The sequence below is a fragment of the Pongo pygmaeus genome, chromosome 12 (genome assembly GCF_028885625.2).
Source record: "Pongo pygmaeus isolate AG05252 chromosome 12, NHGRI_mPonPyg2-v2.0_pri, whole genome shotgun sequence".
Taxonomy (NCBI): domain Eukaryota; kingdom Metazoa; phylum Chordata; class Mammalia; order Primates; family Hominidae; genus Pongo; species Pongo pygmaeus.
In genome coordinates this window covers 90994635-91017670 of record NC_072385.2, presented here as the reverse complement: position 1 = coordinate 91017670, position 23036 = coordinate 90994635, and the positions used below count along the sequence as shown (strand labels likewise).

The 23036-nt window shown below is 40.4% G+C and overlaps 1 protein-coding gene across 3 annotated transcripts in view; it reads left to right on the top strand.

The window, feature by feature from the left end:
• Positions 1-23036, top strand: part of MTA3 (metastasis associated 1 family member 3) — a 180934-nt gene that overhangs the window by 138421 nt on the left and 19477 nt on the right. For all 3 annotated transcript variants that reach the window (XR_010123108.1, XM_054475174.1, XM_054475173.1), the window contains exons 15-16: positions 4875-4961; positions 8738-8884. Coding sequence is in view for 2 of the 3 variants with exons in the window: in XM_054475174.1 (XP_054331149.1) it covers positions 4875-4961; positions 8738-8884 (234 nt within the window). In the remaining variant the exon portion in view is untranslated. The remainder of the gene's footprint in view (positions 1-4874; positions 4962-8737; positions 8885-23036) is intronic.

Sequence of the window (23036 nt, the reverse complement as noted above, 5' to 3'; positions counted from 1 at the left end):
GGCAGTGTTACCCATCTTTGAAACCCGTGACTAATTGACAGATGACATGTTATATTAGCTTGCATTTCTCATTTAGAATGAGATAGAAATCTTTGCGTATATTTGAAAACCATTTATCTCCTTTTCTGTCAACTCTTTTTGCCCCTGACCTGTTTTCTATTAGTCTTACTGACTTGTGGGAACTTTTTATATTTTAACAAAGTTAGCTCTTAATCTGTGATATGTGATACAAATAGTTCCCCCGTTTTCTCTTTGACTTTATGGTGTATTTGCCAAGCAGATTTTTTTTTTTAAAAAAAGACATATTAATAGTTGAATTTATAAAAAAAAAATCATGGGTTTTGTGGCTTCTTTAAAAATACCTTTCCAGTTCTAGAAGCAAACTTTACTGATAGTTTTATCTTGACAGGGGTCTCGAATGCACATATGAGATGTTTTTGTGAATTCTGTGTGTATATTGCAGGGTTTCTATCTCACTGCCCCCAGTATTTCCAAAACATTGTAGAAAAATAACCATGAGTTTCAACAAAAGTAATAGTGTATTTCTAGGTTAACCCCAAGGAAATATAGATCATCCTCTAGGACAGTGGTCCCCAACCTTTTTGGTACCAGGGACTGGTTTCATGGAAGACAATTTTTTCACAAACTGGGTGGTGTGGGCAGGGATGGTTTTGGGATGAAACTGTTCCACCTCAGATCATCAGGCATTAGTTAGAGTCTCATAAGGAGCAGGCAACCTAGATCCCTCGCATAGCGGTTCACAATAGGGTTTGCGCTCCTATGAGAATCTAATGCTGCCACTGACCTGACAGGACGCGGAGCTCAGGCGGTAATGCTCACCTGCTGTCTGGCCCGGTTCCTAACTTGCTACCACTAGTATTGGTCTGAGGCCTGGGGCTTGGGGACCCCTGCTCTAGGAAACTAAAGACATGTTCCTTGTTACCAGTCAAGTGACTTGAGTGAGATACAGATGTTCTCTCTGGACAGGTTTTGATTCCTTCTGGGTTCTTTGGGCATTTCTCAGATTGCTTTCATTATCTGTGCACTTCAAATGCATATCTCCATGTTGAAGTGGAGTTAGGTGAGTAATTTGGGAGCAAGGACTGGCTGACAAGTGGCACCATTGTTGGCCTGGCATTGAGTGCAGCCCAGCATTCCTTTTAACCAACTCAAGTGTCTGCCAGACAATCCCACTTATGGCTATTTCCTCAGGGCCAACTGTATTTTTCCTACTGAATGGCTACAACTTTTCTTATGTTAAAGAGTGACTAAGGCAGTCCTAGAATCTTTTCACTCTAACTTTTTCACAGTTGAGACATAATTCTTGCCACCAACTACTTTTTTTTTTTTTTTTGAGACAGGGTCTCGCTCTGTCACCCAGCCTGGAGTGCAGTGGTGTGATCATGGCTCACTATAGCCTCTAACTCAAGGGATCCTCCCTCCTCCTCCTCCTGAGTAGCTGGAACTTTCTATAAAATATAATGAGGATTAGTGAAATATGCTTCTTTCTAAAAAGCTTTGATCTCCCGCTCAGAGGTACTCTGTAATGCAAATTGTCACTTAGAACATCACGTAATTAATCCTACTATTTTTAATGAGAAATTAGAAGCAAATATAGTTTAGAATGAAACATCTTTGGGTATTGTGTTGGTGACCCATCAATGTCTATCAATTGCTGCCATATTGGCAGTTTTCCTTTGGGTCGTCTAGACTGGAATAAAAAGCAAATCTTATTACTAGTAATACGGTGATTGCCTTTGTCAAGACATTGAGGAAATAACCAAGATGACTCATTCCAGCTTTATTTTATTAATAGAGAAGAAAGAAAAATTTATCTTGTCCTTATCCCAAATATAACTTGAATTTCAGGTGAATCAGTAATATTAGCAAGAAATTATGTAGTGTTAACTCAATGGTTTGGCAGGTGTTTGATCCTTACAGGCTTTGGGTTGCTTCCTAGTGTTTATTTAGATTACTCTTCCACAAGATGTTTATTATATTTCTGCCTGTATCTTCACTATTATTCAACAATAGGTGAAAAGCTTCATAGCTTAGTAATTTATTTTTTCTCATGGTAATCAACTGAATAGGAAGAAAAGAAATTGGATCATTTATACTTGTCAGTGGTTGCATAATAATTAGCCAATATCTGGGTGCTATATATTCAGATTCCTGATTGTTTTAGGCTCTCTGCAGTATGTGCTTTGTCTATTTTAATGTTTTTAAACTTATTTTTTAACTTTTAAAAAAGTTCAGGGGTACATGTGCAGGTTTGTTATATAGGTAAACTTGTGTCAAGGGGGTTTGTTGTACAGATTATTTCATCATCCAGTTATTAAGCCTAGTACCCATTAGTTATTCTTCCTGTTCCTCTCCCTCCTGTCACCCTCCACCCTCCAATAGGCCCCAGTGTCTGTTGCTCCCCTCTGTGCATCCATGAGTTCTCATCATTTAGCTCCGACTTATAAGTGAGAACATGCAGTATTTGGTTTTCTGTTACTGTATTAGTTTGCTAAGGATAGTGGCCTCCAGCTCCATCCATGTTCCTGCAAAGGACATGATGTCATTCTTTTTTTATGGCTGCATAGTGTTCCATGGTGTACATGTACCACATTTTCTTTATTCAGTCTATCATTGATGGATATTTAGATTGATTCCATGTCTTTACTATTGTGAATAGTGTTGCAGTGAACATATACATGCATGTGTCTTCATGATAGAATGATTTATATTCCTTTGGGTATATACCCAGTAGTGGGATTGTTGGGTGATAGTTCTGTTTCTAGCTCTTTGAGGAATCACCACACTGTTTTCCACATGGTTGAACTAATTTGCATTCCCATCAACCGTGTATAGCATTTCTTTTTCTCCGCAACCTCTGTTTTCTCTGCCAGCATCTGTTATTTTTTGACTTTTTAATGGTAACAATTCTGACTAGTGTGAAATAATATCTCATTGTGGTTTTTTTAACCACAATGAGAATTTTTTTAAAATGCCCTTTTGCCATCTTCTGTTTAATAATTTTCAGAAAAGAGTTTTTTTTTTTTGTGAAAGGGCTAGAACTCATAAAAACCTAACTTTTATTTAAAATTATTTGAAGTTCCAGACTTGCACATTTTAACTCTAGTGGAGCAAATAATTCCTATGGATATCAAAGGAAATTCCCTACGTGTATGCCCAGAAATGTCTCAGTTTGCAAAAGGAAAAATTCTTCAGTAAATCAGAAAACCTGTAGGACATTTTTGTCAAATATTTGAAGGTGGGAAAAAGGCATAAACATAGTAGAATCATACAAGTTAAAGTGATTCTGTTAATATTTATGACAGTATTAAAGTGTTTCAATACACGTTTTGTTTTGTCCCTTTATCTTGCACATCTACTCTTCCAAATGACAGCTAATTAAAACAGAATGTTTGTATTGTATGCTTTATTTTTCTTGTCTGAAAATGTCTTACAATAGGGTATAATGAGCATCATGAAAACTTTGATTAGCTAATACCCATCCTCACAGTTTCTTACTATTCTGACTGTTGGATGAAATACTCTGTTTGCACACAGGTAGCCTTTTAAATCTCAGCACCAATGACATAGCTTGATCAGGGGTAGAAAACCAGTGATAAAACCAAATGGCCCATTATTACTCTTGCAAATCCCTAGTCTAACAATTGAGTTTCGCCAAGATAGGTTAAGCCTTCACAGTGGGGAAGGGATGGCCAAGTATGGCCCATCTAGGTCAGAGATGGCCAAGTTTGTTGCCTTTAGCAGCTGTAATTTATCTTCCATGTCAATTCAATCTTACATTAAGACTGATTCCACCTTGTGCTTTACAGCCATTATTTCTGCTATAATGTAGAAATGCCATGGCTAGAAATGAAGCATATTTCTGAGATGGGCACACGCAATAAAAAAGCATGAGTGTGTTGGATGTGTATTAGCTATACCCATATGGGGCTTTAAAGTGAGTGTTTTCCATATTACTCTGGTACCTTTTTTTTTTTTGCTTTATTTCTAGGAGTTAACGAGTTGTTTTGATAGCCCATGAAAACATCACATGGTTATTGTAGGCATGCCCTAGGTAATGGTGGTAATGTCCTTGAAGAGTGCTGTCTGGATTCTCTTGCATGTAAATTATTATTGTTATTATTATTATTGAGATGGAGTTTCACTCTTGTTGCCCAGGCTGGAGTGCGGTGGCGTGATCTTGGCTCACCGCAACGTCCACCTCCTGGGTTCAAGCAATTCTCCTGCCTCAGCCTCCTGAGTAGCTGGGATTACAGGCATGTGCCACCATGCCCAGCTAATTTTGTGTTTTAGTAGAGACAGGGTTTCTCCATGTTGGTCAGGCTGGTCTCGAACTCCCGGCCTCAGGTGATCTACCCGCCTCGGCCTCTCAAAGTGCTGGGATTACAGGTGTGAGCAGGTGGGCAGATCACAAGATAAGGAGTTCGAGACCAGCCTGACCAACATGGTGAAACCCCATCTCTACTAAAAACACAAAAATTAGCCCAGCGTGGTGGTGCGCACCTGTAATCCCAGCTACTCAAGAGGCTGAAGCAGGAGAATTGCTGGAACCCAGGAGGTGGAGGTTGCAGTGAGCTGAGAGCACGCTATTGCACTTCAGCCTGGGTGACAGAGTGAGCCTCCGTCTCAAAATAATACTACTACTAATAATTACATGTTATTTTATGTAAATCCCATTTAGAAATTGGGAACCAGAACTAGAAACCATTTTCTCAAACCCAAAAGGAAATTACGAGGGAATCTGGTGGCTATTTTGTACTGTTTTCCACTTGTACCTTTATTTCTGTGGTGCATGTAGTCTGGCTAGAGAAATCCATTTCATTGGTTATCTCCATGTTTCTTTCTCTCCTCAGATGCAGACAGACATGCTGAACTATCTGGAAGTCCACTGAAAAGCAAAAGCACTAGGAAGCCTTTGGCATGTATCATTGGGTATTTAGGTGGGTATTTTTTAATAGAGGAAAAACTCAAAGAGCAACTTCTGAATAGTATAGATATTTGGCAATTCTAAATGGACATACCTAAACTAATTCAGGCCCTTCAAATAGCCAAAATTGGATACCTTTATATAGTCAGTTTATTTTGTTTCAGAAACTTTTATTACCAGCACACACAACACATACACATACACACACAGAATTATGGTATATGTTTACTTTTTCCAAAAAGCCATCGAATAAAAATGTAATGTATATTCATGGAAATAAATACAGGTTAAGCAAAAAAGAAAATGAAAAGCATTCAGTTAGTACTTAGGGTGAATAGTCTTAATATTCTTCTTCAGATCCTTCCCCTGTTTCTAACTCACCTCACCTCTTTTTAAATAGAAGATTTATTTACTTATTAAAATGAGATCAAACTGGTTTATAACTTATCTTAAAATAATTCTAGGTTTTAATTTTTTATTATATTTGTTTTTTGTAGAGACAGGGTCTCGCTATGTTGCCCAGGCTGGTCTCAAACTCCTGGCCTCAAGCGATCTTCCTGCCTTGACTGCCCAAAGTGCTGGGATTACAGATGTGAGCCACTGCGCCAAGCCTTAAATATTTATAGTTTTGGTGTGCTTAAGGTGACTTAGAAGGGGAGGCATTTGTATTGCTTTCTGGTTTTTATCATGCCATCTAACTTGGAAATCTCCAAAGATGATAGCTCCATTTTTATGTTGAAATATCACAATTAAGAATAGTATAAAAAATTACTATGCAGTAATCTCTTTGTTTAAACAAAGTTTTAAGAGAAATAACTTACAAAATAATGGTTTTTCACATACCTAGAAGCAAGAATGGCATGTTTTTGTGCTTCTCATAGTTCTTTTTCAGTAAAGTGAAATATGTACTGAGAGTTGCTTTGACAGAAAGATTTATAATTATGAAATGTTCAGACTGCAGACATCAACTCTTTTAAAAATCAAAGTGTAGTCTTGAATTTGGTATATTATCTAGTCCTTACCCAAAAGAATGTTCCAGGAGTTAGAGGCTCAAAGCTTCTTCTTTGATGTTACTCTACTACCTTATTCCTTGCTTTATTTATTTATTTATTTATTTATTTATTTTTGAGACGGAATCTCACTCTGCTGTCCAGGTTGGAGTGCGGTGGCGCAATCTCGGTTCACTGCAAGCTCCGCCTCCCAGGTTCATGCCATTCTCCTGCCTCAGCCTCCCGAGTAGCTGGGACTACAGGTGCCTGCCACCACGCCCAGCTAATTTTTGTATTTTTAGTAGAGATGGGGTTTCACCTTGTTAGCCAGGAGGGTCTCAATCTCCTGACCTCATGATCCGCCCACCTCGGCCTCCCAAAATGCTGGGATTACAGGCATGAGCCACTGCGTCCGGCCATTTCTTGCTTTATTTCTCAGGGGTTAAAGAATTGTTTGATATCCCCTGAAAATGTCACATGGTTATTGTAGGCATGACCTAGGTAATGATGGTAATGTCCTTGAAGAGTGCCGTCTGTATTCCCTTGCAGAACTGACTTCTAGATGCCCCTTCCCACCTTGCATGGGAAAGTTTCTGATCACAAAAAATAGAATAGGCCGGGCATGGTGGCTCATGCCTGTAATCCCAGTACTTTGAGAGGCAGGCAGATTGCTTGAGTCCAGGAGTTTGAGCCTGGGCAACATAGCAAAACCCTGTCTCTACCAAAAATACAAATATTAGGCAGGTGTGGTGGTGCGTGCCTGTGGTCCCAACTACTCAGGAGACTGAGGTGGGAGGATCAATCGCTTGAGCCCAGGAGGCAGAGGTTGCAGTGAGCCAAGATTGTGCCACCACACTCCAGCCCAAGTGACCAATTGAGACCCTGTCTCAAAAAAAAAAAAAAGAAAAAAGAAAAAAGAAAAAAAGAATATAACATTATTAGCCTTTACAAGAATAATTGTGTGCTCCTACTGTGGGCAAATTGGTCTCTATATCTACCAGATAGGCCCACACTGTGCTGTTCTTACCAGCTGAACCACATCCCTACACAATGTATTTATGAGTATTTATATGTTGAAAACACTGTACTAAGTGATTTGGGGAACACCAAGATGGGTAAGACCTTGCCCTCAAAATTCTTAGTGTAGTGGGGAAAGCAAGCAGGTAAGAACAATAAAACAAAGGATTAGATCCTATAAAAGAGTTACAGGTAATATGTGTTGGGCACTTGGAGGAAGGACTGTTCTTTTTTTTTTTTTTTGAGATAGAGTCTCACTCTGTCACCCAGGCTGGAGTACAATGTCTCCATCTCGGCTCACTGCAACCTCCACTTCCCGGGCTCAGGTGATCCTCCCACTTCAGCCTCCTGAATGGCTGGGACTACAGGTGTGCACCACCACACTTGGCTAGTTTTTAAAAATTTTTGTAGAGACAGGGTTTCACCATGTTGCTCAGGCTGGTCTCGAACTCCTGACTCATGCAGTCTGCCCACCTTGGCCTCCCAAAGTACTGGGATTATGGGTGTGAGCCACTGCACCTGGCCAATGAGGGAATTTTTTCTAATGAGCATTAGGGCAGCCTACCTGAAGAAAGTAATAGTTAATTTCAGCCTTAAAAGATATTTAGGATTCGAGTAGGTAGAAAAATAGGAAAAGCGTACTCTTCCCTCATGAGGCCAAGAGAACCAGATGAACAAAGGCTTCAGTGAGTCCAAGGACTTGAAAGCAGCTTGACTGGTCTGGATGGAGCATAGACTGTGGAGGTTAAATGAAATGCAAGGCTGGCAAACTTGTCATGTGATGTTGGAGAAAAAAAAATCACTTTTTTGGGTGGTAGTATTTAAGCCATTTCTAAATTTTGGCAAGTGTGGGACTTTGACCAGAGATGTAGTGATTCTAACAATTCCAATGGCTTTTCCTAAATTCCAGTAAATCAGGGCGATATCTCAGCCCTTACCTTCAGTGAAAAGGTGAGAAGGCAGGGTGGCTTGTGTGTAGTTGGCCAGCTGCATGATGACTCTGAGAATCGGTGAGCTGCTAAGCTTTAGAAAAAGGCTGCCCAGCTTTAGTAGTAAACTGAAGTTCTTAAATCCAGTTCCTACAGTATTACAGTTTCTGTCCGTCTACAATAAGAGCACGTAGTTCTGGGCTGTATGGCTAACAACAATATAGCTTTGTTAAACATGCATATACCACAGGCACATTATGGTTTTGTGATATATCCTTGGATAAAGCATTTCATCTACCTCTTGACTATTGCATTTGGACTTTGGTTTCAGGTTTCATCTATATCAAAATGTTCTAGGCTGCGAGTAATTGATCATGGTCCCATACTCTGTCTGGTTGCAGAGCCAGAGGAGGAATCCTGTTTTTCAGAAAGTTCGCATACCTGACATGGTGCCTGGTTTGACAGAGCACAGAAGTGTTTTACCCCCCTCACCCCAAGGCTACCTCTCCAGATAGCCTTTTGATGTCTAATATCTTGAGGAGTCAGATGCCTTATTCCCTTAGTAAATCACATGTTGTATGTGACCTTCTGAAGTGGCTTTTTGTTTTGTTTTTGCTTGTATTCACAACGCGAGGCTCAGAGCTCCAGCCAGCAGGGGAAAAACCAGCTTACTTGATAAGTAAAGCCATGGCAACAACACTTGAAGCTGACTCATTATGCAAGTCCTTGGCTGGCTCAGGAGGAACTGACTCTCAGCTCATTAAGAAATAAGATGTGTGCCTATTAGCCAATGTAAATGCACATAGATTTTTAATATCATGTTCTGAATTGAGAAACCTTTTTTCCCCCATCAGAGATCCATCCTGCAAAGAAACCTAATGTAATTCGATCTACACCAAGCCTGCAAACCCCAACTACCAAGCGGATGCTAACAACTCCAAATCACACATCTCTGAGCATTCTGGGGAAAAGAAACTACAGTCATCACAATGGTCTGGATGGTATGTAAGCCCAGGAATGCTGGAGGCTGTTCTGATAGAGTGCCTTCACACTCAGGCATGTGTCTGCCACATCCAAGAATATATTATAAACATGTTCTTGTATTCCATGATTGAAGTATGTGGTTGAGGAATAAGGGGCAATATGGCCATATGCCACATTTTGCCAAGGGATAGTTCTCCATCACATCAGGAGGTACTTATTTGCTCCCATCTCCTGTTAGGAGGCGTTTTTGGAGATTAAATCTGTATTTAGCAGATTGCTTCTGCTGGGTAATAATGTTCTTGCTGTGATGCGTGCTCACTGTTCATTTAAGTTTTCTTGAGCAGAAGGGATTATTTTGCCTTATGTCTGAGGCATCAGTGTTCTCTGGGGGTTCTTCAGTGTTCCATGGATCATTCTAAATTTGGCATTTGTCCCTTCTTTTACCTTATAAATGTTTTTAATTGCTCAAGAGTGCTACATGTCATGAAAGGAATTGCCTGAGTGATGTCCTAAATACAGAAATAATAATTTGCTTGAAATGGAAAAATAGAAATATCACCTCTTATCCAAAGTACTTCTCTTGGGCTTGGCCATATAATGACTCTCCAGGTAGAATTGAATTATCTTCTCATTTGGACTATAAACACAACCATAATAAATCATCCGGCAGTATATATTCTTCATTTCAATAGTTCTGGACTTTGAAACTGTCTTTATTGTTTAAATGTTAGCATTTATTTATGAATAAAACTCTTTCCAGGCTTTTCATGCCTTCTGGAACTCTAAATTCCTTACGTGACAGTAAATTATTTATAATGAGGCCCCAGAGCAAGGATGTGGAGTAGACCTTCTAACAATGGTTTCCTATGGTTGTTTTCCTCCATTATGACTTTTGATGTTCATAATAATGTCAAAAATGTGTAAAACAGTGAGGGTGAGGAATTGAGTTTGCATTTCTAGGTTATCAATGTGTTAAGATATGGTTTTCAAGAATTTAGCTACCCAGAAGTCTTACAGAAACACTTCCTTGCTAATGAGAACACTGGCCATTCCTTGACACAATATGCCTGATGTCTAGATAGCAGAAGGAGTGTGTCAAAATGTGAAGATTGGGTATATTTCTTTCAGCCTTTTCTTGCCCACAACCTTTGCATTCAGGCTTGAATGTAATCTAGAATCTCTCTTTTCCATTATACCACCTCCCTGGCCTTTCTTGGCATATAATCTTGCTGTAGAAGGTATAAAGTAAGTCTTGAAACACACACACACACACACACACACACACACATACACACACATGTATATATTCTTTTCGGTAAAAAGATTGTCATTGTGGGCCAGGTCCAGTGGCTTATGCCTGTAATCCCAACACTTTGGGAGGCTGAGGCAGGAGGATCACTTGAGCCCAGGAATTCGAGACCAGCCTGGGCAACATAGAGAGACCCTGTCTCTACAAAAAGTTTAAAAATTATCTAGTGGCGCATGTCTGTAGTCCCAGCTACTCAGGAGGCTGAGGTGGGAGGCTCACTTGAGCCCAGGAGGTCGAGGCTGCAGTGAGCTCTGATCATGCCACTGCACTCCAGCCAGGATGACAGAGACCCCATCACACACACACACACACACACACACACACACACGACTGTCACTGTGACCGATGTTAGCATAGCAGCTTTCTGGTATCTTCTTTCACTTACACCCTGTGGTCATTCTGGATCCCAGTCCTGGCCTGCAATACCTCTTCTGTTGCTCTTTCCTCAGTATCACAGGTACCTGTTTTTCTGGAATTTATTTAAAATGTCACCTTTAGTGTTCCCTCTCTAGGGCTGGTTTGTTTCATTTCCCTCTGAATGAATGCTGCCACACGGTCATTGCTTCTCTGCTCTGAACAGAAGGAATGGACGGGGCACACAATGAATCCTTGGTTTTTTGTAGACAGAGACCTTCAGCCTTTTTGGGGGAAAGACCCATCTTATTTTCTGAAGAGACTTAGCTGCTGAAACACTTCCTTCTTTAAGACCCATTTGTGTTTGCTCTGCTGTCATGGGATGGAGAGGAAGGCTGATGACATGTGCCTGGCACTGTGCTAACGCCCTTACTGAGTTCTGTCATTTAATTCACATGACAGGAAGTTCTGGGAGGTCAGGGAATTTGTTTTGCATATCATTGTATCTCTGCGCTTAGCACAGTACTTGGCACTTAGTAGGTACTCAATATATATTAGTTGTATAAATGGAAGTGATTGAGAAAAATGAGACCTAGAGAAGTGAATTAAATTTTCTAAAGTTACCAGGCACTACAGAGATGAATTTAGATTCCCACTCAGATGTGACTGATTTCAGAATCTTCTCGTTTAACCACTGTTATGAATGAAATCGTGGCTCTTAAATGCACTGTATTAGGTCCTATCAGCAAAGTAGAAACTATATAAGTTATTCCAACAGCTAATTTCATAAAAGAAATCAATATGATGGATATTGGAGGACAGAATAAATCAACAGAGAACATGGGGCGGGGGCACAGGAAACAGCCACCATTCTCAGGGCTGGGAGAGCACAAGGAAGAAGCTGGGCTTATCACAACCCAGAAGCTCAAGGAGGGCCTCAGAGCCAGAACCCAACCCAGAGGAGAGGGCACTGCCCTGCCGGTGCAGGCACCTCTCAGGAGGTGTGATGAGGCTGGTTCTGGGACAAGCTGCTGCACCTACCTGGGGGGACACTGACAGGAACAGGACCGAGCAGGTCCTACCTCCCTGCTCCAGCACTGCAGGATCCTTCTAGCGCCCTGCTGGTGTGACACAGAGCCAGACAGCAAAGGGGAAGTGTGCTTGTAGAGTCCCACCCAGCCCCAGCATCATGGAGCTGAGAAACAAGAGTGTAACGGAGGCACACGTGTTAGAAAGTGCCCACATTCTTGTGTTACGAATGGACCTTTTCATTGGGATAATGGGCCTGTTTCCTATTTCCACAGGGTATAGGATCCTGATTAACCAGAGTTTCCAAGATGAACTCAAAGTACTGGAAAAAATGTTCTACTAATACTTTTCATGAGATAGTTATTACCATCATATACTGAAATAGATAGATACAAACTCATGGGAAAGCCTTGTTCTGTGTGATCCAATAATAAAATCAATTAGCACTGCTACTTAATTATCAGCATGTCAGACAGATGAGCATACCAAACAGAATGTTGATGAGCAGAAGAAATTGAATTGGAAACAACACCCGGGGCTGCTGAGATGTTTAGGCCTCTTAGCTGTAGGGCAGCCTGCCCCCTTCAGTGGCTTGCCTCCTCCACTCACCCTCTACCTTTGCATTGCAGGTTCTTGATGATGGGAAAGGAGTCTGTGAATTTGGGCTAGCAGAAAGGATTTTGCTTGGCATTAGAAAAAAAAGATGGACAGCTTCTTATTTCCTCCCTGAAAATCACTGTCTTTCCTGGCCCTGATGAAGGCCTTTTAAAGAAAGGCCTTAGTATGGACTGGGTGCAGATAGTCAGAACTCTGTATGCTTCTATTAAGGAAACTCCAGGGCCACACACAGGCCCTGTGACCACTCTAATAGAATCTAAACTCCAAAGGTGAAGATGAAAGATGTATACATAGGGGGAGAGGTGGTTTGCACTGGTAATCCCAGCTACTCTGGAGGCCAAAGCGGGAGGCTCACTTGAGCCCAGAATTTGAGACCAGCCTAGGCAACATAGTGAGACTCCAACTCTAAAAAAATTTTTGTTTTAAATTAGCTGGGTGTAGTGGCATGCACCTACAGTTCTAGCTACTTGGCGGGGGCTGAGGCAGGATTGCTTGAGCCCAGGAGGTCGAGGCTGCAGTGAGCTATGATTGTATCACTGTACTCTAGCCTGGGTTACAGAGTGAGATCCTGTCTCTTAAAAAAAAAAAAGAAAGAAAGGAATCTGCATACACAAGAAGCTTCAGTACTCAGTGCAAGGAGTCAGTAATGATAAAAAGAATAAAGGTTCAAAATTAGAGATCTGCACAGTGCCTTGCCAGTCTCCTATACTTTAGTCTTTCTCCCTAGGATGTTGGTCCAGCAGTGTGCCGTATGCTGTCATTGTGGTTTCCAGTCCCATCTTCTCCATTTCCTCCACTATGGACATTTTTACTGCTAGCAAACCAGGTATCACCTACTATGTTTGCCCTACTTGGTTAACTCCAAGTGGCTGTGAGTAGGTGAGGGCCTAGGCCAGCAGGGTTAGAAGAGCCATTACTGGAAAACATTTCCATGTCAGAAAGCCCTGAAGAGAGCGCAGCAGGGGGAGATGGAACTTGACTGTTCCATGGGGGGAAAAAGGGGTATCTGAGTGTTTGGAATCAGATAGGATCAATTGCTTACTCCTCTGATTGCTTCTTGTGTGACCTTGGGTGAATCACATGGTTTTTTCTGGATGAGTTTTCTCCTCTATAAATCTGTAGAATACAGATGACATTTGCCTTACAGAATTGATCTTATGATTGAAAATTTTCATGTACTTTTTTTTTATTTTTAATTTTTTGTGGATACATAGTAGATGTATGTATGTATTTATGGGATACATGAGATATTTTGATACAGGCATATAATGCGTAATAGTCACATGAGGGTAAATGGGTTATCCATTACCTAAAGCATTTATTCTTTCTTTGTGTCACAGACAGTGCAATTTTACTCTTTTAGTTATTTTAAAATGTACGATAAATTATTGTTGCTGTAGTCACCCTATTAGCTATCAAATACTAGATCTTATTCATTCTATCTAACTATATTTTTGTACCCGTTAATCATACCTCCCACCACTATCCTTCCTACCTTCTGATAACCACCATTCTACTCTCTATCTCCATGAGTTCAATTTTTTTAATTTTTAGTACAAGTAAGTGAGAATGCACAGTTTGTCTTTCTGTTCATGGCTTATTTCACTTAACATAATGTCCTCCAGCTTCAACCATGTTGTTGCAAATGACAGGATTTCATTCTTTTTTGTCTGAATAGTACTCCATTGTGTATATGTACCACATTTTCTTTATCAGTTTGTCTGTTGATGGACACTTAGGTTGCTTCCAAATCTTGGCTACTGTGAATAGTACTGCAGTAAACATGCAAGTGCAGATATCTCTTCAATATGCTGATTTCTTTTATTTTGGGTATATAACAGTAGGATTGCTGGATCATATGGTAGTTCTATTTTTAGTTTTTTGAGGGTCCTCCAAACTGTTCTCATAGTGGTTGTACTAATTTACATTCCCATCAACAGTGTATAGGGTTCCCACCAACAGTGTATGAGGGTTCCCTTTTCTCCACATCTTTGCCAGCATTCCTTATTGCCTGTCTTTTGGATAAGAGCTATTTTAACTGGGGCTAAATGATACCTCATTGTAGTTTTGATTTGCATTTCTCTGATGATCATTGATGTTGAACACCTTTCCATATGCCTGCTTGCCGTTTGTATGTCTTCTTTTGAGAAATGTCTTTTCACATCTTTTGCCCATTTTTAATCAGATTATTAGATTGTTTTCCTATTGAGTTGTTTGAGCTCCTTATATATTCTAGCTATTAATCCCTTGTCAGATGGATAGCAGATATTTTCTCCCATTCTGTGCATTGTCTCTTCACTTTGTTGACTGTTTCCTTTGCTGTGCAAAAGCTTTTTAACTTGATATGATCTAATTTGTCTATTTTTGCTTTGGTTGCCTGTGCCTGTGGATATTACTCAAGAAATATTTGCCCAGAACAATGTCCTAGAAAGTTTCCCCGGTGTTTTCTTTTATTAATTTCACAGTTTGAGATTTTTTTTTTTTTTTTTGACAGAGTCTTGCTCTGTCGCCCAGGCTGGAGTGCAGTGGTGCAATCTCGGCTCACTGCAAGCTCTACCTTCCGGGGGGTTCGCGCAATTCTCCTGCCTCAGCCTACCCAGTAGCTGGGACTACAGGCGCCCACCACCATGCCCGGCTAATTTTTTGTATTTTTTTTTAGTAGAGACAGGGTTTCACCGTGTTAGCCAGGATGGTCTCGATCTCCTGACCTCGTGATCCACCCGCCTTGGTCTCCCAAAGTGCTGGGATTACAGGCGTGAGCCACCGCACCCGGCCCACAGTTTGAGGTTTTAGATTGAAGTATTTAATTTATTTTGATTTGATTTTTGTATATGGCAAGAAAGAGGTGTCTAGTTTTATTATTCTGCATATGGCTATCCAGTTTTCCCAGTGCCATTTATTGAAGAGACTATGCCTTTCTCCAATGTATGTTCTTGGCACCATTGTTTTAAATGAGTTTAAAATGAGTTTATACTGTAGATGTATAGATTTGTTTCTGGGTTCTCTATTCTGCTCCATTGGTCTGTTTTTATGCCAGTACCATGCTGTTTTGCTTACCATAGCTCTGTAGTATAATTTGAAGTCAGATAAAGTGATTTTTCCAGTTTTGTTCCTTTTGTTCAGGATAGCTTTGGCTATACTGGGTCTTTTGTGATTCCATATAAATTTTAGGACTATTATTTCTATTTCTGTGAAGAACTTCATTGGTATTTTGATAGGCATTGCATTGAATCCATAGATTGCTTTGAGTTAGTATGGACATTTTAACAATATCGATTCTTCCAATCCATGAATATGGGATATCTTTGCATTTTTGGTGCCCTCTTCAATTTCTTGCATCAGTGGTTTATAGTTTTCATTGTAGAGATCTTTCACTTCTTTTTCAGATTGTTTGCTGTTGTCATATAGAGATACTACTGATTTTTGTATGTTGATTTTGTATCCTGCAACTTTACTCAATTTGTTTGTCAGTTCTAATAGCTTTCTTGTGGAGTCTTTAGGTTTTTCCAAATATAAAATCATATCATCTGCAAACAAGGATAATTTGACTCCTTATTTTCCAATTCGGATGACTTTTTTTTCTCATGTTTTATTGCTGTAGCTAGGACTTCCAGTACTATGTTAAATAACAGTGGTGAAAGTGGGCATCCTTGTCTTGTTTTAAATCTTAGAGGAAAGGCTTTCAGTTTTTCCCTGTTCAGTATGATACTAGCAATGGATCTGTTATATATGGCTTTTATTATGTTGAAGTATGTTCCTTGTATTCCCAGTTTTTTGAGGATTTTTATCATGAAGGGATGTTGAATTTTATCAAATGCTTTTCAGCCTCAACTAAAATAATCATATGGTTTTTGTCTTTCAGTTGATGTGATATATTATACTGATTGGTTGATTTGTGATTGACTTGCATGCTTGCATTCCTGGGATAAATCCCACTTGGTCATGAGATAATCTTGTTAAATGAATTGTTAAATTCAATTTGCTAGTATTTTGTTGAGGTTTTTTGCATCAGTGTTCATCAGGACATTGACTTGTAGCTTTTTCTGATATGTCTTTTTCTGGTTTTGCTATCAGAGTAATACTGGCCTTGCAGAATGAATTTGGAAATATTTCTTTCTCCTTTATTTTTTGGAGTAGTTTCAGTAGGATAGGTTTTAGTTCTTCTTTAAATGTTTTATAAAATTCAGCAGTGAAGCCATAGGGTCCTGGGCTTTTTTTCTTTGCTGGAAGACTTTTTATTATGGCCTTGATCTCATTACTTGTTATTGGTCTGTATAGGTTTTGGATTTCTTGATGATTCAATCTTGGTAGGTTGTATGTGTCTAGGAATGTATCCATTTCTTCTAGCTTTTCCAGTTCGTTGGCATTTAATTGCTTATAATAGTCTCTAATGATCCTCTGAATTTCTGTGGTATCAGTTGTAACGTCTCCTTTTTCATCTCTGATTTTATTTGTGTCTTCTCTCTTTTTCTCTTAGTCTGGCTAAAGGTTTATTGATTTTGTTTATAATTTCAAAAAATCACCTTTTTGTTCCATTGACCTTTTGTATTGTTTCCTTCATTTTGATTCAACTTATTTCTGCTCTGATCTTTATTATTTCTTTTCTTTTACTATTTTGGATTTAGTTTGCTCTTGCTTTCCTAGTTCTTTAATGTGCACTGATTAGGTTATATGAAGTATTTCTACTTTTTTGATGTAGGCTTGTATTAGTCTGTTTTCACACTGCTGATAAAGACATATCGGAGACTGGGAAGAAAAAGAGGTTTAATTGGACTTACAGTTCCATATGGCTGGGGAGATCTCAGAATCTGGTGGGAGGCCAAAGGCACTTTTTACATGGTGGCAGCAAGAGAAAGTGAGGAAGAAGCAAAAGCAGAAACCTCTAATAAACCCATCAGATCTCTTGAGACTTATTCACTATGACGAGAATAGCCCGGGAAAGACCAACCCCCATGATTGAATTATTTCCCTCTCCCACAACACATGGGAATTCTGGGAGATACAATTCAAGTTGAGATTTGGGTGGGGACACAGCCAAACCATATCATTCCACCCCTGGCCCCTCCAAATCTCATGTCCTCACATTTCAAAACCAATCATGCCTTCCCAACAGTCCCCCAAAGTCTTAACTCATTTTAGCATTAACCCAAATGTCCACAGTCCAAAGTCTCATTTGAGTCAAGGCAAGTCCCTTCTGCCTATGAGTCTGTAAAATCAAAAGCAAGCTAATTACTTCCTAGATACAATGGGGATACAGGTATTGGGTAAATACAGCCATTCCAAATGGGAGAAATTGGCCAAAACAAAGGGGTTATAGAGCCCATTCAAATCTGAAACCCAGTGGGGCAGTCAAATTTTAAAGCTCCAAAATGATCTCCTTTGACTCCGGGTCTCATATCCAGGTCATGCTGATGCAATGACCTGGTACACAGTGTAAACTGTTGGTGGATCTGCCATTCTGGGGTGTGGAGGACGGTGGCCCTCTTCTCACGGCTGTACTAGGCAGTGCCCCAGTAGGGACTCTGTGTGGGGACTCTGGCCCCACATTTCACTTCCACACTTCCCTAGCAGAGGTTCTCCATGAGGGCCCTGCCCCTGTAGCAAACTTTTGCCTGGGCATCCAGGCGTTTCCATACATCTTCTGAAATCTAGATGGAGGTCCCCAAACCTCAATTCTTGCTTCTGTGCACCCACAGGCTCAACACCATGTGGAAGCTGCCAAGGCTTGGGGTTTCCACACTCTGAAGCCATGGCCTAAGCTCTACATTTGCCCCTTTCAGCCACAGCTGGAGCAGCTGGGACACAGGGTACCAAGTCCGTAGGCTGCACACAGCACAGGGACCCTGGGCCTGGCCTATGAAACCACTTTTTCTTCCTGAGCCTCCAGGCCTGTTATGGGAGGGACTGCTGTGAAGACCTCTGACATGGCCTAGAGACATTTTCCCCATGGTCTTGGGGATTAACATTAGGCTTCTTGCTACTTATGCAAATTTCTACAGCCAGCTTTAATTTCTCCCCAGAAAATGGGTTTTTCTTTTCTATCGCATAGTCAGGCTGCAAATTTTCTGAACTTTTATGCTGTTTCCCTTTTAAAACTGAATGCATTTAACAGTATCCAGGTCACCTCTTGAATGCTTTGCTGCTTAAAAATTTTTTCCGCCAGATACACTAAATCATCTCTCTCAAGTTCAAAGTTCCACAAATCTCTAGGGCAGGGGCAAAATGCCACTAGTCTCTTTGCTGAAACATAACAAGAGTCACCTTTGCTCCAGTTCCCGAGTTCCTCATCCCCACCTGAGACCACCTCAGCCTGGACCTTTTTGTCCGTATCACTATCAGCATTTTGGGCAAAGCCATTCAACAAGTCTCTAGGAAGTTCCAAACTTTCCCACATTGTCCTGTCTTCTTCTGAGCTCTCCAAACTGTTCCAACCTGTGCCTGTCATCCAGTTACAAAGTCGCTTCCACATTTTCGGTTATCTTTTCAGCAACACCCCACTCTGCTGGTACCAATGTACTGTATTAGTCTGTTTTCACACTGCTGATAAAGACAAACCCAAGAATGGGAAGAAAAAGAGGTTTAATTGGACTTACAGTTCCATATGGCTGGGGAGGCCTCAGAATCATGGCAGGAGGCAAAAGGCACATCTTACATGGTGACAGCAAGAGAAAATGAAGAAACAAATGCAGAAACCCCTGATAAACTCATCAGATCTTGTGAGACTTATTCACTATCACAAGAATAGCACAGGAAAGACTGGCCGCCATGATTCAATTACCTCCCTCTGGGTCCCTCTCACAACATGTGGGAATTCTGGGAGGTACAATTCAAGTTGAGATTTGGGTGGCGACACAGCCAAACCATATCAAGGCTCTTTTTGTATAAACTTTCCTCTTAGTTTGCTTTTGCTATATCCCATAGGTTTTGGTATGTTGTATTTCCCTTATCATTTGTTTCAATAAATTTTTAAATTTCCTTCTTAATGTTTTCATCGACCCACTGGTCATTCAGGAGCATATTGTGTTTTTGCTTGTTTGTTTTTGTTATTGTTGTTGTTTTGTAGAGACAGGGTCTCACTATGTTGCCCAGGCTGCTCTTGAACTCCTGGACTGAAGCAATCCTCCTGACTCAGGCTTCCCAAAGTGCTGGGATTACCGGTATGAGCCACCGCACCTGGCCCAGGAGCATATTGTTTAATTTCCATGTGTTTGTATAGTTTCCAAAATTCCTGTTATTGATTTCTACTTTTATTTTATTGTGATCAGAGAAGATACTTGACATAATTTTATTTTATATAAATTTTTAAAGACTGTTTTTGTGGCCTAACATATGGTCTGTCCTATGATCCATATGCTAAGGAGAAGAATATGTATTCTTTAGCCTTTGGATAAAATGTTCTGTAAATATTTATTAGGTTTGTTTGGTCTGCAGTGCAGATTAAGTCCTAGGTTTCTTTACTGACTTTCTGCCTGGATGATGTGTTCCTTGCTGAAAGTGAGGTGTTGAAGTCTCTAGCTATTATTGTTTTGTGGTCTCTCTCTCTCTCTGTAGTGCAAATAATATTTGCTTTATATATCTGGGTGCTCCAATGCTTGGTGCATATATATTTATAATTGTTATTCCCTCTTACTGAATTGACCTCTTTATCATTATAAAAATGACCTTCTTTGTCTCTTTTTATAGTTTTTGTCTTTAAATCTATTTTGCTGATATAAGTGTAGCTACTCCTGCTCTTTTTTGGTTTCCATTTGCATGGAATATTTTTTTTTCCATCCCTTTACTTTGTTTTCTCTGTGTGTCTTTATAGGTAAAGCGTGTTTCTTGTAGGCAACAGATCGTGGGGCCTTGTTTTTTTTTGTTTTTTTTTTAAATCCATTCAACCACTTTATGTCTTTTGGTTGGAGAGTTTAGTCCATTTACATTCAGTGTTATTATTGATAAGTAATGACTTAATCCTGCCATTTTAAAAATTTGTTTTCTGGTTATTTTGTGGTCTTCTCTTCCTTCTTCCTTCCTGTCTTCCTTTTAGTGAAGGTGATTTTCTCTGGTGTTATGTTTTAATTTCCTGCTTTTTATTTTTTGTGTATCTGTTGTATGTTTTTTGGTTTCTGGTTACCATAGGCTTGCAAAAAATATCTTATAACCTGTTATTTTAAACTTATGCCAACTTGACACTGATTGCATAAACAAATAGGCAAAGAGAAAACTAATGGAAACTCTCTACACTTTAACTTCATCCCCTGCTTTTTAACTTTTTGTTGTTTCTATTTATATCTTATTATACTGCCTATCTCTTGAAAAGTTGTTGTAGTTATTATTTTCGATAGCTTCATATTTTAGTCTTTCTAGTCAAGATATGAGTAGTTTACAGACAATCACACTGTTATAATATTCTATGTTTTTCTGTGTGCTTACTATTACCAGTAAGTTTTGTACCTTCAGATCATTTCTTATTGCTCATTAACGTCTTTTTCTTTCAGATTGAAGAACTCCCTTTAGCATTTCTTGTAGGACAGGTCTAGTGTTGACGAAATTCTTTAGCTTTTGTTTGTCTGGGAAAATCTTTATTTCTCCTTCATGCTTGAAGGATATTTTTGCTGGTTATACTATTCTAAGATAAAAGTTTTTTTCCTTTAGCACTTTAAGTATATCGTGACACTCTCTTCTGGCCTGTAAGGTTTCCACTAAGAAGTCTGCTGCCAGACATATTGGATCTCCTTTGTATGATATTTGTTCCTTTTCTCTTGCTACTTTTAGGATCTTTTTAAAATCCTTGACTTTTGGGAGTTTGATTATTAAATGTCTTGAGGTAGTCTTCTTTGGGTTAAATGTGCTTGATGTCCTATAACCTTCTTGTACTTAAATATTGATATCTTTCTCTAGGCTTGAGAAGTTTTCTGTTATCCCTTTGAATAATCTTTCTACTTCAATCTGTCCCTCTACTTCCTCTTTAAGAACAATAACTTTTAGATTTGCCCCTTTAAAGCTATTTTCTAGATCTTTTAAGTGTGCTTCATTGCTTTTTATTCTTTTTTCTCTTGTCTCCTCTGACTGTGTATTTCAAATAGCCTGTCTTCAAGCTCACTAATTCTTTCTTCTGCTTGATCAATTCATTAAGAGACTCTGATGTATTCTTCAGTATGTCAGTTGCATTTTTTGCTCCAGAATTTCTGCTTGATTCTTTTAAATTATTTCAACATCTTTCTTAATTTTATTCTATTATTGAATTCTGTTGTGCTTCCTCAAAACTCTTATTTTGAATTCTCTGTCTGAAAGGACACATATCTCTGTCTCTCTGGGATTGGTCACTGGTGTCTTATTTAGTTTGTTTGGTGAGGTCATGTTTTCATGGATGGCCTTGATGTTTATGGATATTCTTCAGTGTCTGGGCATTGAAGAGTTAGGTGTTTGTTGTAGTCTTCACAGTTTGGGCTTGTTTGTCCCCATCCTTCTTGGGAAGGCTTTCCAACTATTAGAAGAGATTTGGGTGTTGTGATCTAAGTCTTTGGTCACTGCAGCCATACCTGCATTAGGGGGCACCTCCAGCCCAGTAATGCTGTGTCTCTTGCCTTGGTTGTCTTGGGTAAGATCTGGGAGAATTCCCTGGATTACTAGGTGGAGACTCTTGTTCTCTTCTTTTACTTTCACTCAAACAAATGGACATCCTGTCTCTGTGCTGAGCTGCCTGGAGCTGGAGAAGGGATGATGACACAAGCACCCTTGTGGCCACTACTACGGGACTGCTCTGTGTCAGACCTGAAGCCAACACAGCACTGGGGCTCACCCAAGGCCTATGATGATCACTGCCTGGCTACCACCTGTGTTCACTCAAGGTCCAAGGACTCTCCAATCAGCAGGTGGCATATCCAGCCAGGCATCTTCCCTTCAGGGCAGTGAGTTCACTGTGGCCCCAAATAGGTCCAGAGATGCCAACTGGGAGCCAGGGCCTGGAGTCAGGAACCTTAGGAATCTACCTGGTGTTCTACCCCAGTGTGGCCAATCTGGTACCCAATTTGTAAGACAAAGTCTTCTTACTCCTCTCTCTCCTTTCTTCAAGCAGAAAGAGTCTCTCCTCATAGCCACCCAGCTGGGAATGTGCTGGGTCACATCTGAAGCCAGCATGTCTCTGAGTCTCATCCAAGGCACACAGCAAGTGCTGCCTGGATACCACTGCTGATTATTCAGGGCCCAAGGGCTTTTTAGTCAGCAGCTGGTGAATCCTGCCAGGACTGGATCCTTCCCTTCAAGGCAGTGGGTTTTCTTCCTGCTTGAAGTGTGTTTTCAAATGTCATCTGGGAGTTAGGGCCTGGAATGGGGGCCTCACGGCTGTGTCTGGTGCCCCATCCTACTGTGGCTGAGCCAGTATCAAAGTTGCAAGAGAAAGTCCTCTTTACTCTGTCCTTTTCTCTCCTAAGCAGGAGGAAGGAGTCTCTGCAAGGGCTGCAAGCTGTGCTGCCTGAGGCTGGGGGAAGTGTGGTGCAAGCATTCCCTTAGCAGCCCTGGCTGGTATCTCACTAGGTGATATGCTCCCCAAGTCCATTGGCTCCAAGACCAGCAGAACACCAGGATTTGCCCAGGAATTGCAGTCCTTGTGGCCTAGACTGCCTTTCAAGTTTATTTAGGAACCCAGAGCACTTTAACCCACAGTGGAAGGGCTTGCCAGAACTCAGGTTCCAACTACTGGGATGAGCTATTCCCCTCTGGCTAAGGCTGGCCTAAATGCTCCTTCTGTGGGCACCGGCTGAGTTCTGCCTCGTATTGCTTTCCACTGTGTCAGGGCAGCACTGAATTACAATTCAAAGTTTCACAATCACTGTGTTCTCCCTCCCTCTTCCCTTCCCTCTTCAGTGCCTGTTTTC